At 60.0% G+C, this 12,785-nt stretch overlaps 1 protein-coding gene across 2 annotated transcripts in view; it reads left to right on the top strand.

Moving 5' to 3' along the window:
• CASKIN1 (CASK interacting protein 1) overlaps positions 1-12,785 on the top strand; it is a 135,173-nt gene that overhangs the window by 79,527 nt on the left and 42,861 nt on the right. For both annotated transcript variants that reach the window (XM_075010727.1, XM_075010726.1), the window contains exon 2: positions 10,334-10,385. In XM_075010727.1, the coding sequence (XP_074866828.1) occupies positions 10,334-10,385 (52 nt within the window). The remainder of the gene's footprint in view (positions 1-10,333; positions 10,386-12,785) is intronic.

Genomic DNA, 12,785 nt, shown 5'->3' with positions numbered 1-12,785 from the left:
CTCCCATGTCAGCAGCATGATGGCGCCGTCACAGCGCTTCAGGGCAGGGACCGGTTTTGCGCTGCACACCCCAGAGGTGGCTGCATTTCAGGGGCCTGGGGGAAGTGACTGCTGGCTGTAGGGGTTTATCCCTGATCTCTCTGGCTGAAAGGCCCTCTGGGAGTGGGAGGGGTTCAGAGCCCCAGCTAAGTGGGAGAGCTGCCCAGCAGTGCTGTGCAGGAGAAAGGAGAGGGGCTGTCCCTGGGAAGAGAGATGATGACAGGGTAGTTTGTATTCTGGCAGCATGCTGGGTGCTGCGCGCAGGGGGAGGCCCTGGCTGCTCCTATGAGCACAGGCCATAGGCAGGTGAGCAGCGTAGCGGGCAGAGGGAAAAGGAGATCACCTGAATCCCCACAAGCAGCTCTGCTGACTGTGATCTACCCTCCAGGGCCTCACCTCTGCCGGCCGCATTCACTGTGCATTTCCTCCTCTGCCCATTTCAGGTCATCACGGAGGCCAGTGGCCAGAATACCGTCTGGCTGCAAGGCACAGGGGGCATGCTGGGCAGGGACTGGGCCGGCCGGCTGGGGGATTCGCGCCATGGGGGAGGGCTGCATGGTTGTGAGGTTTGCAGCAGAGGCTCCTTCCTTTAAGCCACCGGCGGCGTGTGGCAGATCCCTGGAAGGGGGGTGGGGAGCAGCCCCTCGCTCCCTGGCACAGGTGTTTGCCGTCCCTGTTTCATGCCAGACCTGTTCTGGAGCGCGTTTGTGAGCCCCTGGGCAGGTCTGGCAGGGTTGCAGACTGCCCAGCTGGGGAGGTCTAGGCACACACGGGCGAACGCCGTGGGCCCTGTGCCAGTGAAGCACGCAGGCGCCGTTCACGCCCAGCATGGCCCCGTTGCCCTCAGTGCTTTGGGATGGGTGGATCTTGCACAGCGTGCACTCGAGCGCGCTGCAGGATCTGGGAGTTCCCAGATTGCCCAGTGAGTCGGTGGCAGGAGCAGGCCTGGGCCCCGCTCTGTGCAGAGACGCCCTCCCTCCAGAGCGAAGCAGCGTTCCCTGCACCCAGGGCCTCCCTGCCGGTTCAGCTGGTGCAGCCCTGGGCGGCGTAGGGTTGAAAGGTGCCTGTGGGCACAGCGACAGGAGCAGCCGAGGAGCTGGATCAGAGCAAATGCCCTCGCGGCCTCAGAGGCTTTTTGCTTTCTGCCTGTTGTCACCTCATCCCTTCCTCCGAGGCCGTAGCAAACGGCTGCCAGGCCCCCAGTCGCATTCTGCCCCCAGCCTGTCAAGAAGATGGATCGCGGGCTCCACGACTAACCGCTTTGTCTGGCTTTGATTACGTTCCTCCCAGTATTGCTGTGCTGGCGGCTGGTGTGCGCTCTGCACGCAGCAAGTGGCTTTGGGGAGCATCCCTCCATGCAGGGTACGGTGGCAGAGACTCATACAGGGGCCACCCCTGGAGTCTTTAAACAGCCAAAGATCCCCTTTGATGGGCCGCGGCTCTGGGGTCTGTGGGCTGACAGCAGGGGCCCAGGATCCAAGGTTGGGCCCTGCGGCTCTACCGGCGTTGGAGTGGTTGTACAGCCCCTGCAGGAGTGTGTGGTGTAGTGACTAGTGCACTGGCTGGGAACTCGGGGCTCTGTTTCCTGCTCTGCCACTGCCTGCTGTACATCCTTGGGCAAGTCCCTGCTCCGTGGCTCGGTTTCCCCTCCCAGCCTGGGTCTCGGCTCTGAGCTGTTTGGAGCAGGGTTTGTCTTTGACTGTGTGTGCGGTGTCCGGTGCAGCACAGGGTTCCACTCCAAGAAGCTTCCGCCTTTCTCCAAGGCCCATCCATCTCCTTTGGCGCTTTCCCCACTCAGATTCGCCTTTTCCCTGGGAGGAGTGAACTAAATCTTTGAAGTGGAGCACAGGGCTGTCTTTGGAGCCCATCCAACTGGGCCTGGGAGTCCCAGGCCCTCTGCAGATGGCATCAAAGCCCCAGAGCTCCTGCAGTTTCTGGGTGGGTTGCTCCAAGGGCAGCCCTGTCTCCTCTAGGTCGTGCTCACATGGTGCCCCAGCGTGACAGATGGGGATGTATGTTGGCAGAAAACACCAGTGTCCCCAGGGAAGGACAGGCAATGGGCTGTGCCCTGCAGTCTCCTGCGGCTGTGCTGCCTGCACGCTGGGCCCTCTCCTCAAAGGCTGCCCAGGGCTCTGGGCCGTGGGAACGGTGGGGAGAGGCAGCGGCAGCTGCCTTCACGCCAGACGCTTGTAACACCCAGTGCCCAGCAGCAGCACAGCCTGGCTGGGAGGGTCCTGGGACTGGCTGTCAGAGCCACTGGGAGAAACAGGGGTTCAATTCCCACAGGAACCAGTGCAGCTGTCGGTTTGCACCTGCTCGTTGGGCACGGTGCGAGCATGGGGCCAGGTTCTGCCCAGTCTGCGTGCCCGGCGGTTGGTTGTGGGCGGACAGGCCCCTCGTTTCTGAGCTGGAAGAGGGAGGCAGTGCAGCCTAGATGATAGAGCACTGGGCTGGGGCTCAGGAGACTGGCGTCTGTTCAGTTCTGCCAGTGGCCTGCGGGGAGAACCGCCCCATCGAGTGCCTCAGTTTACCTGGCTGTACAGTGTGGGTGAGGCTGCAGCTCTGCTGCTGGAGCAGGCTAGGAAGGAGCTGCCCACTCTTGTGTGGCTGACGGGGAGCGAGGCCAGAGGCCGGGGAGCGAAGCTGAGGAACCGCCCGCCTGGTGAGGGGAAGGTGTCTTCGAGCCAGTGCTGGGGTGGGGCAGGAGGACTCCCGCCTCCCAGCACTGCCCGCTCCCACGCGGCCCAGCCTCTGCTGTGCGACGTGGCGACGCCTGGCTCTCCGTCCGTGTGCGGTGCTCTTTGCTGGCCTGTCCCTGCCGCCTGCAGCCCCCGGTGCCGGGGAGCGCTGTCCGTCAGGAGCCCTGCGATGGGCCGGGCCGAGTGGCTGCTGCCCTGCGTCGGCCATCCTGCCCCGCTCCCCGCTTGGGACGCTCCCCTGGACCCAGAGCCGCGCCGCCCGGGCCCTTGCCAGCAGCAGCCTCTGCTTTGCCTCCTCCCTGCAAGCCAGACTGGGAGTTGCCATGGTAACTGCCAGAGACGTGTGTGTGTGTGTGTGTGTGTGTGTGTGTGTGTGTGTGTGTGTGTGTGGTGCTCTGGGAAGATGCTCGGCGAAGTGCGGTGTCACCCGCCCCCCGCTCGGCCAGGTGCCGTCCGTCCCTCACTGCCTGGCCTGGTGCCAGCTGGCACCCGCTCTTGGGCAGGCAACCCCCTGAGATTGCTGGGCTCCAGCCAGGTTCGGCCCCTTTGCTGAGGCGTGAGAGCTCCCTGCCGGGCCGGCTTCATTGCCAGTAACAATGATGGATGCCAGGAGAGCAGGGCTCAGATGTGGGGCAGGGCAGGGCTGGTGAGGAGACTGCATGAGCACCACTTCCAGCCGTGTGCCTTTGTCTCCCCCAAGAACTCGGGGCTGGGCCCCCACTGGGCCCCTTCTTCCCGGGCAGCAGGAGCGGCCGCTGGGTCCCAGCCAGCTGTGGCTTACTTGGAGAGGTCCTGTTTTCTCTTTCAGGGGCCGTGCAGGCGGTGGGCACTAGCCCCGTCCGCATACGGTGCTGAGCCAAGGGCTGGGCCCCCGCCGGGCCCAGTGCTCTGTGGGGGCAGTGGGGCCCTTTGGAAGGGAAGGTCCTGACGCCTGTGAGATTGGGTTATCGGGCGGCTGTGGGGCACGTGGCTCAGCTCTGTGGTGTCAAGGCAGACGTTGGGCTGTCCCTTTCCGTGGTGTGGGGTGGAGGGGTCTGCCAGGCCCCATCTGGTTGTTGCCAGGAGATTCTGGGGAAAGTTAGGAAATGAGCAAGGAGCCTGAGTCATGAAGAGATCCCTGGAGCCGAGCTGCTTCCCCCAGCCCCGAGCAGGGCGAGGTTCAAGTGATGTGCCCAGGGACATGCAGGCTGTCTGGAGCAGAGCCGCTGGTGGGATCCGGCTGTGCTGAGTCCCATCCCAGCACGTGGACCATGAGACTGGACGTGGCTCTGCTGGAAAAAACGCAGGCCCATAATTCGCCACTGGGGCTAGGAGCAGTGGAAGTAAAACTGGCGTTTAGCGACATCCTGTCCCCATTCCTGTGCCTCCTGCCTGTGCCAAAGGTGTGGAAGAATGGCTGTGTGCCATGGAGCCTGGGGGTCCCCAGGTCCTGTGCCCCACCCGCAGGCAGAGGTGACTCCTTCCGCAGGGGGAACAGGAGGGTTATCAGCCAACAGGGACGCAGCGCGGAACAGACTTGTCAGCACAGAACCAGGAGCCGTTGGTACCAGCCCTCTTGGGGAGAGGGACCCAGCAGGGGTCCCTGAGTCAGGCCCTGGCCCTCTTCCTCCCTCTGCAGCCAGACCAGACTGCCCCACTCAACAGCCCAGTTCCAGTTCCAACCCACCAGGCCCCTCCTCCCACCTTTGTCCTGGTTCCTGGGGAAGACGGGGTCACCTGGGTTGCAAAGGGACCCACCGCTTATGTGTGAGAAGTCATTGCACTGGAATGCCCATCACCACTAGGCACGGCTGGTGTGCATAGGGAAACTGAGGCACACACTTGGTGTTACTGCAGGACAGTAGGAGACATATGCCGAGGAATCAGGGGAATAAAATCCTCACACACCCCCTTTGTCACACCGTTATCATTCAAACCAAGGCAGCTTGAATTGTGTTGGCCCTGTGCTGTTGTTTTGCGGTTTCCCCTGTTGCGTCCGTTCCAGGCCTGGGACGAATATCCCTTTAATTGAAAGCCTGAGCCATATTAGGGAATAAATCTTATGTAAATCTTACAAAATCTGTCATCAGTTTGGTAATTGGATTAATTCCCAGCATTTTATTTCCTCTGCTGAGTAGCTGGAGGAGAGTCCCCGGCTTTGCCAGGCATTGTTTGGGTTCTCAGCACAGCCAGGCTCCGTTTAGCATTCTGCTAGTGCAGCCTGAACAGTCGCGACTCCGGTCATGGGCCTCGGGGTTCGCAGACGTCTCTGTGGAGCCAAGGTGAGAGCCAGCCCGAAGGAGAAAAACCCTGCCTCAACACTAGCAGCAGTGCTGCCCGGGCTCGGAAGCCACTTCGCCAAACTGTTGGTGTGTGCAGTTGAACAGCAGCGGTGCTCCACTCCAGAGGTGGCTGCCATTCAGCGGTGGGTGGCTGGGTGCCTCTGGGATCAAAGTTGGGAAGGGTGGGGCTGCGTCTGCGGCGTGGCAGCCTGGCTCCCCACCACAAGGGAAGGCTGCGTCTGCGGCGTGGCAGCCTGGCTCCCCACCACAAGGGAAGGCTACGTCTGCGGCGTGGCAGCCTGGCTCCCCAGCCACGTCTAGGCTGCACGTGGGAGGGGTGGAAGAGGGAGGGAAGGCTGTGGAAGGGGTGGAGCCTGATGGAAGAAGGGGTGGGGCCTCAGGGCACAAGGGTGGGACCAGGGCTTGCCTTCCCTAGCTGTGCTTTCACCCGTCGCCCATGCATAGAATGTTCTTCTGCTTTTCTCCTGGGTCCAACAATTCCCGCGCTCGTTCCCCTTTTAATCCATTTTTAATGAACACTGACGTTCCGGTTCACTCGAAGGGTTCTCTGTAGCGGTGTCTCCGTGTTTGCTTTGTATCTGTCATTTCAGTGCCCCGAGCCCTGAGAGGGCTGGAAGCCACGCTAGGGCGTGTTCGCACCTGAGCACGCTACCTCTGTTGCCAGAACCAGGATTTCATCTATTAGCTCAGTCGACTTGCGGGCCTGCCCCTGTCAATGGCCGGGTCCAAAAAGAGAACGGCTGTGGGAGGCCCTGCGTCCCATATCTGCTTTAATGCTCAGTGTCATCCCCACCAATTCACCACTTATTGTGGCTGCAAAATTAGATACTCTTTTAGAGTTCTTGTCTCAGGTTCCCAAAAGCTGCTCCTAATTTTTCTGTATTTGGGTCTGTCAGAATATACTTGGCAATGGTGGCTCCATTTACCAGACACAAACTCAGATCTCGTATCTGAAATAGGGCCAATGAAAGATACTGCCTGAACCACCCTGTCTCTCTAAGCCTGGGGTGTCCAACCAGTTCTGAAGAAGTAGCCACTATAGAGCTAGCCACACTATTTTGAAACTAAGCCACACTCAACCAGCCAGAGCCACATGTGGCTAGTGGCTACCATGCTAGGCACCAGGGCTTTAAACCTTGTCTGTCGTATAGAATGGCTCTGTCTTCCTCTTTATTACAGAATTCTAAATCTACATTCAGAGAGCTGATTTTTGGGTATCAGTTACAGCCTTGTAACTTGGCTATTCGGAATAACTATTTCACTGGGAGGATGGTGAAGCACTGGAACGGGTTACGTAGGGAGGTGGTGGAATCTCCGTCACTAGAGGTTTTTAAGTCCTGGCTGGGATGACTTAGTTGGGGTTGATCCTGCTTTGGGCAGGGGGCTGGGCTCAATGACCTCCTGAGGTCCCTTCCAGCCCTGGGATTCTATGAACTATTGATTTTAATCTCTTCCAGACCTTCCTTTTCCCTTCAGTCTTTTATGCATATTTTAACCCAAAGAGCATGAGGGGGTTTGTCATGTCAGCCTACATTCCTCACATATTTGTCCATAGTTCTTACCTGCCAAGTCTTCCTTGAGTTTATCCCAAAATGCCAGAAATAACATTAGCATTTTTAAACAGCTCAGGTATTTCTCAGGTAGTGTCACCATAATACACCACATGCCGTTTGTAGTGCTGGGTCTCGAATTGATTCAAACTTTCAAAACTCTGATCGAGCTGTGGAATTAGAGGCTCGGTGCTCATAATCTGCACCTGATCTTATTAACGCTCTGTTCAGCGGCATCAGTGCTTTCTTATCTGCTCCTCTGTTAATCCCAGCAATACTGTTAACTCAATTAAGCCTACCCTTGTGTTTTTAATACTTTGCTCTGTGGCCCATCAGGCAAATGCACGGGCAAACAATATGGCCAGCGATGGATGTGACGTGGTGAATGGCATGCACCCGTTCTCTGGAAGGATATGAATTACACTCATCTGTAATCTCCCCTTTTGTGAAGCTCATTCCTGTGAGTTAGCAGTTGAAAATTTAAATCCCCAAATATCTCGTCAAATCCCCTCCCGCACTGGGTCTCCTCCAGGTCTTTTATAGTCTCCTTTGTGCTGCCTCCCCTTTAACTGGCTTAGCTGGGAACCCCTGGACTTGCTTCACGGGCCAGCCACCCTGTGAGAGTTGTGCACCCATTGCAGCAGCTGGTTTTAACTCAGTTGCTCTGGCAGCATCGAGTCCCTCAGGTGGCTTTCATGTATCCTGTCTCCTGCCTCTCTCTCTACTGAAGGAGTCTCTCTTCCTTGTCCATTTCAGCTGCACTCTGGTTTCTGCAGAAAACCAGGCACAGCTGGTTGGAACCTAAGAGTTCATATATCAGAATGAAGCAATGGGCCATACGTGCCAGACACCTTCCTCCTGGCCAGGGCAAGCCAATGGGCCACCTACTCAGCCGTTCTCCAACCGTGACTAATTCCTGATACTTCTTTAGGGAGGCATAAAAAACCACCCCCAGCAATGCTCCACTCATCTTCTCCATCTGTGTGTGGAATACATTTTGTTACCTGCGCCATGGCGCATGCTCATGTGCACCACCAGTTGAAACAAAACCCAGCTGTGGGTGCTCTGCTGATCAGCTGGGCAGCCTTTGATTCTCTCCTGAGCGGCTGCACAAGTGCTCAGTTTACAGGGATCACCATCCCCTGGTCCAGTTAACTGGGCATTTCTGCTTCCTCTACTTGGCTGTTGAGCATTTTCACTTTGTAGCATGAGCTCTTAACATTAGCGCTCTACTTTGTGTGTGGCAGGTGCTGATCTAATTCATACAAGTAGCTAAACCCACTTGTCTTAATGCTACCATGCAGCAGAGAGTTCCATGGGCCAGTCACAGATTTTGCACAGTGAGAATCTGCTTACTCCACCTTTGCACTTGTCAGCTTTCAAGGCTGTCGTGTTCTCTCTGGTCTGTGTGTCTCTGGGTGGAGTCAGTAAGAGCACCGCTGGCTGTTTACTGCGTACGCCACTTCGTCGGGGACACAGTTTACAAATCCGTGTAACTGGGTCACCTCCCAGGGAGCTGGGAATCCCAGGAGCTCTGTTTGGGCCAGAGAGTGTCAGCAAATGTTCTGCTTAGCGAGTGCCCTGGGTCTAAGTGACTTGTAAATGAGTGTGACATTGGTGTGAAACTCCTCATGCAGAATGTGCCAACCCCAGAAGAAGGAGGAAAGGAGGCGGATGCAGAGCAAGCTGTGTTCGTGTTCCTTTCCCTTGGCTCCCAACACGCTTTTCTGTGCTTTTCCAGTCCAAATTAGTTTTTAAAGCTGCTTTTTCTCCAAGTCACGACTGACGCCTTGTGCAGATGCTGGGCTGCCTGCCGAGGGATCTGGTTCAAAGGGTCCTCTCTGCCCTTCTCTGATCCCGTCTCCAGCGCTGGAGAGCCTTGAGCTCTGGGGACCCCACCTCAGCAGCCTTCCAGGTGCAGACTGCACTCCTGTAATTGCTGCTGCTCTTCGGCCGTCTCGCTCACCTGCCCCTGCTTTAAACACAGCTCCCTGGGGCCGGAGGAGAGTTGCTGGGGACACCTTCCACAGCAGGGCAGCCGCCCCCCGGTGCTTGCACAGCGCGCCAGCCTGCAGCGCACTAAGCTCGCACGGGCAGGAGGAGAATCGAGGCCTCTGTCCCCATGTGCACAGCAGCCTGATCCTGCAGGTGGGGCCCTGTCCCTGAGCTCGGGGTGTCCCTCTGTGTCAGCGCTGGGATTGTGCATCAGGCATGGGGCAGGTGCAGCCATTCGGACACCTGTCCTGGCTGTGCCCACTGCCCAGTCTGGTGGAGAGCGAAGGCTCGGCCCTGGCCTGCGAGTGAGGGCTCATGGAGAGGCTTGGCCCAGGCGCCGGGAAACCCCTGCCAGCCCCCGCAGACTGGGGACAGGAGCGTGGCCCAGCCGTGGTTGGTGCTGTAGGGAGCCCCCGTGTGGTGCTCGCTGGGCTGCAGGAGTGGGACCCTGCGCTATGGGGCGCGCATGTGTGAGCTGGGGAGGTGATAAAGCAACTTTGCTGCTTCTTCCCAAGGCTCAGCGCCTCGCTCCTGGTCCCAGCACTGCTGGGGGCCTGGCCCTGGAAATGGAGCGCCCGCCCATGCGCCGTCGCAGAGCTCTGTGCCTCCTGCCTCTGCACGGCATCTCCGCCCCATGGGGTTATCCCCGCGGCTCCCCTTGCCGACTCCCCGTGGCCCAGGGTCACTGCAGCAGGGTCAGCGCTCGGCCTGGGGGCAGCCCCCGTGGGAGGAGGTGCCCTGTGCTAGTGGTGCAAGCGGTGGGAGGGGGTCAGTGGTCGCATCCTGGGGAGCCCCACGCTGGCTGTGCTGCACGTTGCTCTGAGCACGTGGCCTGAGTGGGCGCTGGCTCTGGCATGTCCAGTGGGGCAGGGCTGGCGTTCGCACTGCCGGCTGGCAGCGCAGCGGCAGTGGGAAAGGACAGGCTCTGCTGTGGCCAAGGGTGCAATCCCAGCAGCCCTCATCTGCGTGAGCCTGGCTCGCTGGCTGGGCACCGGCCGCTGTCAGAGCAGCAGGGACACCCGGCCAGCCCTCCGGATGGCAATGTCAGTCATGGCCCTGAAGCCCCCACTTCCCTGGGCCCCGGGCAGTAGGAAATTGGCCCTACACCGCCATGGGCCGAGCCCACGGAAGCTGGTGCAAGTCGTTCCGTGGGTGTTACTGGACTTCGGATCAGGCCCTTCCGTTAAAAAGCATCAGCCCCGTAGGCCTAGCGCACGGGGACATGACACCCATCCTGCAGCGCTCCATCCCCATGTGGAGCTGGTTTGAAGCCCATCCAGGCTGGTGGCCCACAGCAGATGAACGGGGCATCCCAGGCCAGGTCCCAAACCCGCCCGCACAGCTGGCCGCAGCTGGGCCCTGGGCTGGGATTCCCTGAATGGCCATGGCGTGAATGATCACCTGTCCCGTCGCAGGGGGGGCTCAGTGGCGCCGCTCGTCTTTTCTGTGCATGTGCAGAATAAACACCTTCAGGTGCACGAGGCATGTGCGGATGTGCCTCACACAGACACATGGCCGAGCTGGGGCGCTCTGCTCGCCGGCTGGGCGGTGCTGGGATTCCTGCTGGGTGGCTGCACAAGCGCACAGCTCCCCGGGAAAGCTGGTGGGCTTCCCCTGGGCTGCCCTCGTCCTGTGGCTCTCGGGGGTCCTGCCTGTCAGCTCTGGTGTTCCATTGGTGTGGAGCCAGGCCCAGGGTGTTGCTGAGCAGAGCTGGGGGCTGCGTCCCCTGTTTGTCCCCTGTGTGACACTCGTTTTCTCTCTCCCCCAGAGCTCCTCGGGTCGGCAAAGAGAGTCAACGTCAACTTCCAGGACACCGACGGGTACGTAGCTACGACCGGCAAGTGCCAGCCAGCAGTGGGGGGGGACTTCCCGCTCGGGACGGCACTGGCAGAAGAGCCCCCCAAGCTCCAGGACAATACTGGGCTCCTAAGCAGCCGGCTTGGTCTCGATGGGTTGCAGGGTTTCCCCTCTGTTGACAAGGGCCTTGGCTATGTGGCCAGGCCCTGCTCCAAGTGTCTCAGAGCCTGGGAGAGGGTCTGCAGCGGCTGCTCACCGGCTGGCTGCTGAGCACCTTGGGGTTTTCTGGCAGGAGTGGAGGCCAGCCGGGCCTGGGGGAGCTCCCCGCCAGCTGCTGTGCTCTCACGGGTTGCTGGGGAACCGGGGCTGCCCATTGTTGCATTCGAGCCGCCGGGGGCAAGTGCCAGTTTCCATGTTAGTATCAAGCAGACTCCCTGGCGCGTACCGCGTCCCCTGAGGTGTCGGGGCCGAGGGCAGCGTGGCTGCCCAGGGGGATGTGAGCTGTGGGGCCTTGGATCTAAGGGCCCTGTGGAACGGCCATGTGGTTCAGGCCCAATCCGTTGTGCAGAAGGGCGGAAGGGAAAGCCCGTCTTGGCTGCAGGACACAGGCTGGACTGTGTGCTCCACAGCCGTTCCGTCGGCCTGGGTTACAAAGGGCACAGAGCCCTCCCACCGCACCTCCCCTCACCAGCCATGCGCTGCTGCTGGGCCTAGGGAAACTGAGGCACCACCTCCAGTCACTGCAGCACAGCCGGAGAATAAAACCGCCCTGCCCCCAGCCCTTTGTCACAGCGCCCTAGAGACAAGTGCCAGGGTCTGCAGGAGTCTGGGCCTCCTGCCCAGGGCCTTGGCTGTGCCCATCTCCCCGCCCGGTGGGCAATGCTGCCCTGCGCCCTGCGCTCACAGAGGGTTTTTCTCCTGGCCCCGGGAGCCGAACATGAGCCTTTGCCAGGTAACACAGAGCCCTTTGATGCCCACGTGTGCAGGTTCGCCTGGGGCAGGCAGGGCCAACAGGGAGCCCCAGACACTGGAGCTGGAAAGAAGCTTCCTAGCTACAAAGCCGGTTGCTTTACCTCCGCCTCCTGCTGCCTTTGGCTCTGCTGGCAGGAACAGCCGGGTAGGTCCCTGGGGACTGAGACACAGCCAGGCGGTGCCGTGCGCTGGATCAGAAGCTGACTCCAGGAGAGATGGGAGCCCTGCCGAGGCAGCCGGGCTTAGCCAGGGAAGGAGCAGGCTGGCTGCAGCATCCTGCACCGCAGACGCTTGAGACAGGAGGTGCTGCAGCCTGCCCGAGCTTCGTGGGATGGGCAAATGGCTGCTGGGGAGTGGGGTGGGGTGCAGGGGCAGGACTGGAGGTGACTGAACCAGGGCAAGGTGCTTAGAACAGGGCCACGTACAGGCCAAGGCTGGGGTCTGCCACGCTAAGGCACCAAACCATCACACTTCTGTTGCATCGCTGGCAGTGAGAAGTCACACCAGCAGTTCCCTGATGTTCCAGCTTCCCTTGGGCCACAGCCAGCCCCTTCCTCCTGTAGGTGAGCAGATGTCGAAGCCAATCTCACCACATCTGCCCAGGTTCTTCCCGTCCTTATTGACCAGCCGCACCCCCAAGGCAATGAGTGCCCCAGATCTGACCCCACAGAGCGTGCTGGGCCCAGCCTTTACAATCTAGCAGCTAAAGGTTTATTAATAAACAGAAAGAATTGTTAAAGCGAATTCCACACCCCAATCCCAAAGTCCCGGAGCAGACTGCAGCAGCGGTGGAGTCGGCTGCCGTCGCAGGTGCCTCTGGAGTCCATCGTCTGTTAGGACAGGTGGTTAGCCCTGCCGGGCTCAGTTCAGAGCAGAGACGCTCCTCGCGCCACGAGCTGGAGTGAGACAAAGCTGGAGGAGCTCTCAGGGCCCCTTTCGATCCCCTCGCCCAGGTGAAGGGAATTCCATTGTTCTCCCCCTGTGGCAGCAGTCCAGGCTGTCCCGGTCTGTTTTAGCGACCCGCCATCGCTGCTCTGCTGGGTACAGGTTACAGCCAGATTCCTCTGATGGGGATTAATCTGATCAGGCCCTTTGTCAGGGCCGGGCTTCTCTGGGCGAGGAGCGGTTCACGACAGGGGCCGCGCCACTCCCAGCCCAGAGCCAGTCCTCCGAACGCCACGCAGAAAAATGGCGCAAACCTGTGAGCAGCACAGAGAGATCCAACGCGTCGCCAGCTTTCGACAGACACCGCCCTGACCCATAGCCTCCCTGGGGGCTGGGGCATCAGGCAGCGGTGCAGCCGGTGCCCAGACCTACCCCCCCGGCCCAAGCGGGAGGGACGTAGGCCGCGGAAGTGGAGGACTGCAGGTTGTTTACGGCAGCAAGTAGCTCAACTCCTGTCCCGCTTGCCTGTGCTGAGCCTGGATGGGAGGGGCATAAGGTCCTGGCCG

This window comes from Carettochelys insculpta, chromosome 16, assembly GCF_033958435.1.
Source record: "Carettochelys insculpta isolate YL-2023 chromosome 16, ASM3395843v1, whole genome shotgun sequence".
Taxonomy (NCBI): Eukaryota; Metazoa; Chordata; order Testudines; family Carettochelyidae; genus Carettochelys; species Carettochelys insculpta.
This window is presented reverse-complemented; position numbering and strand designations above follow the sequence as displayed.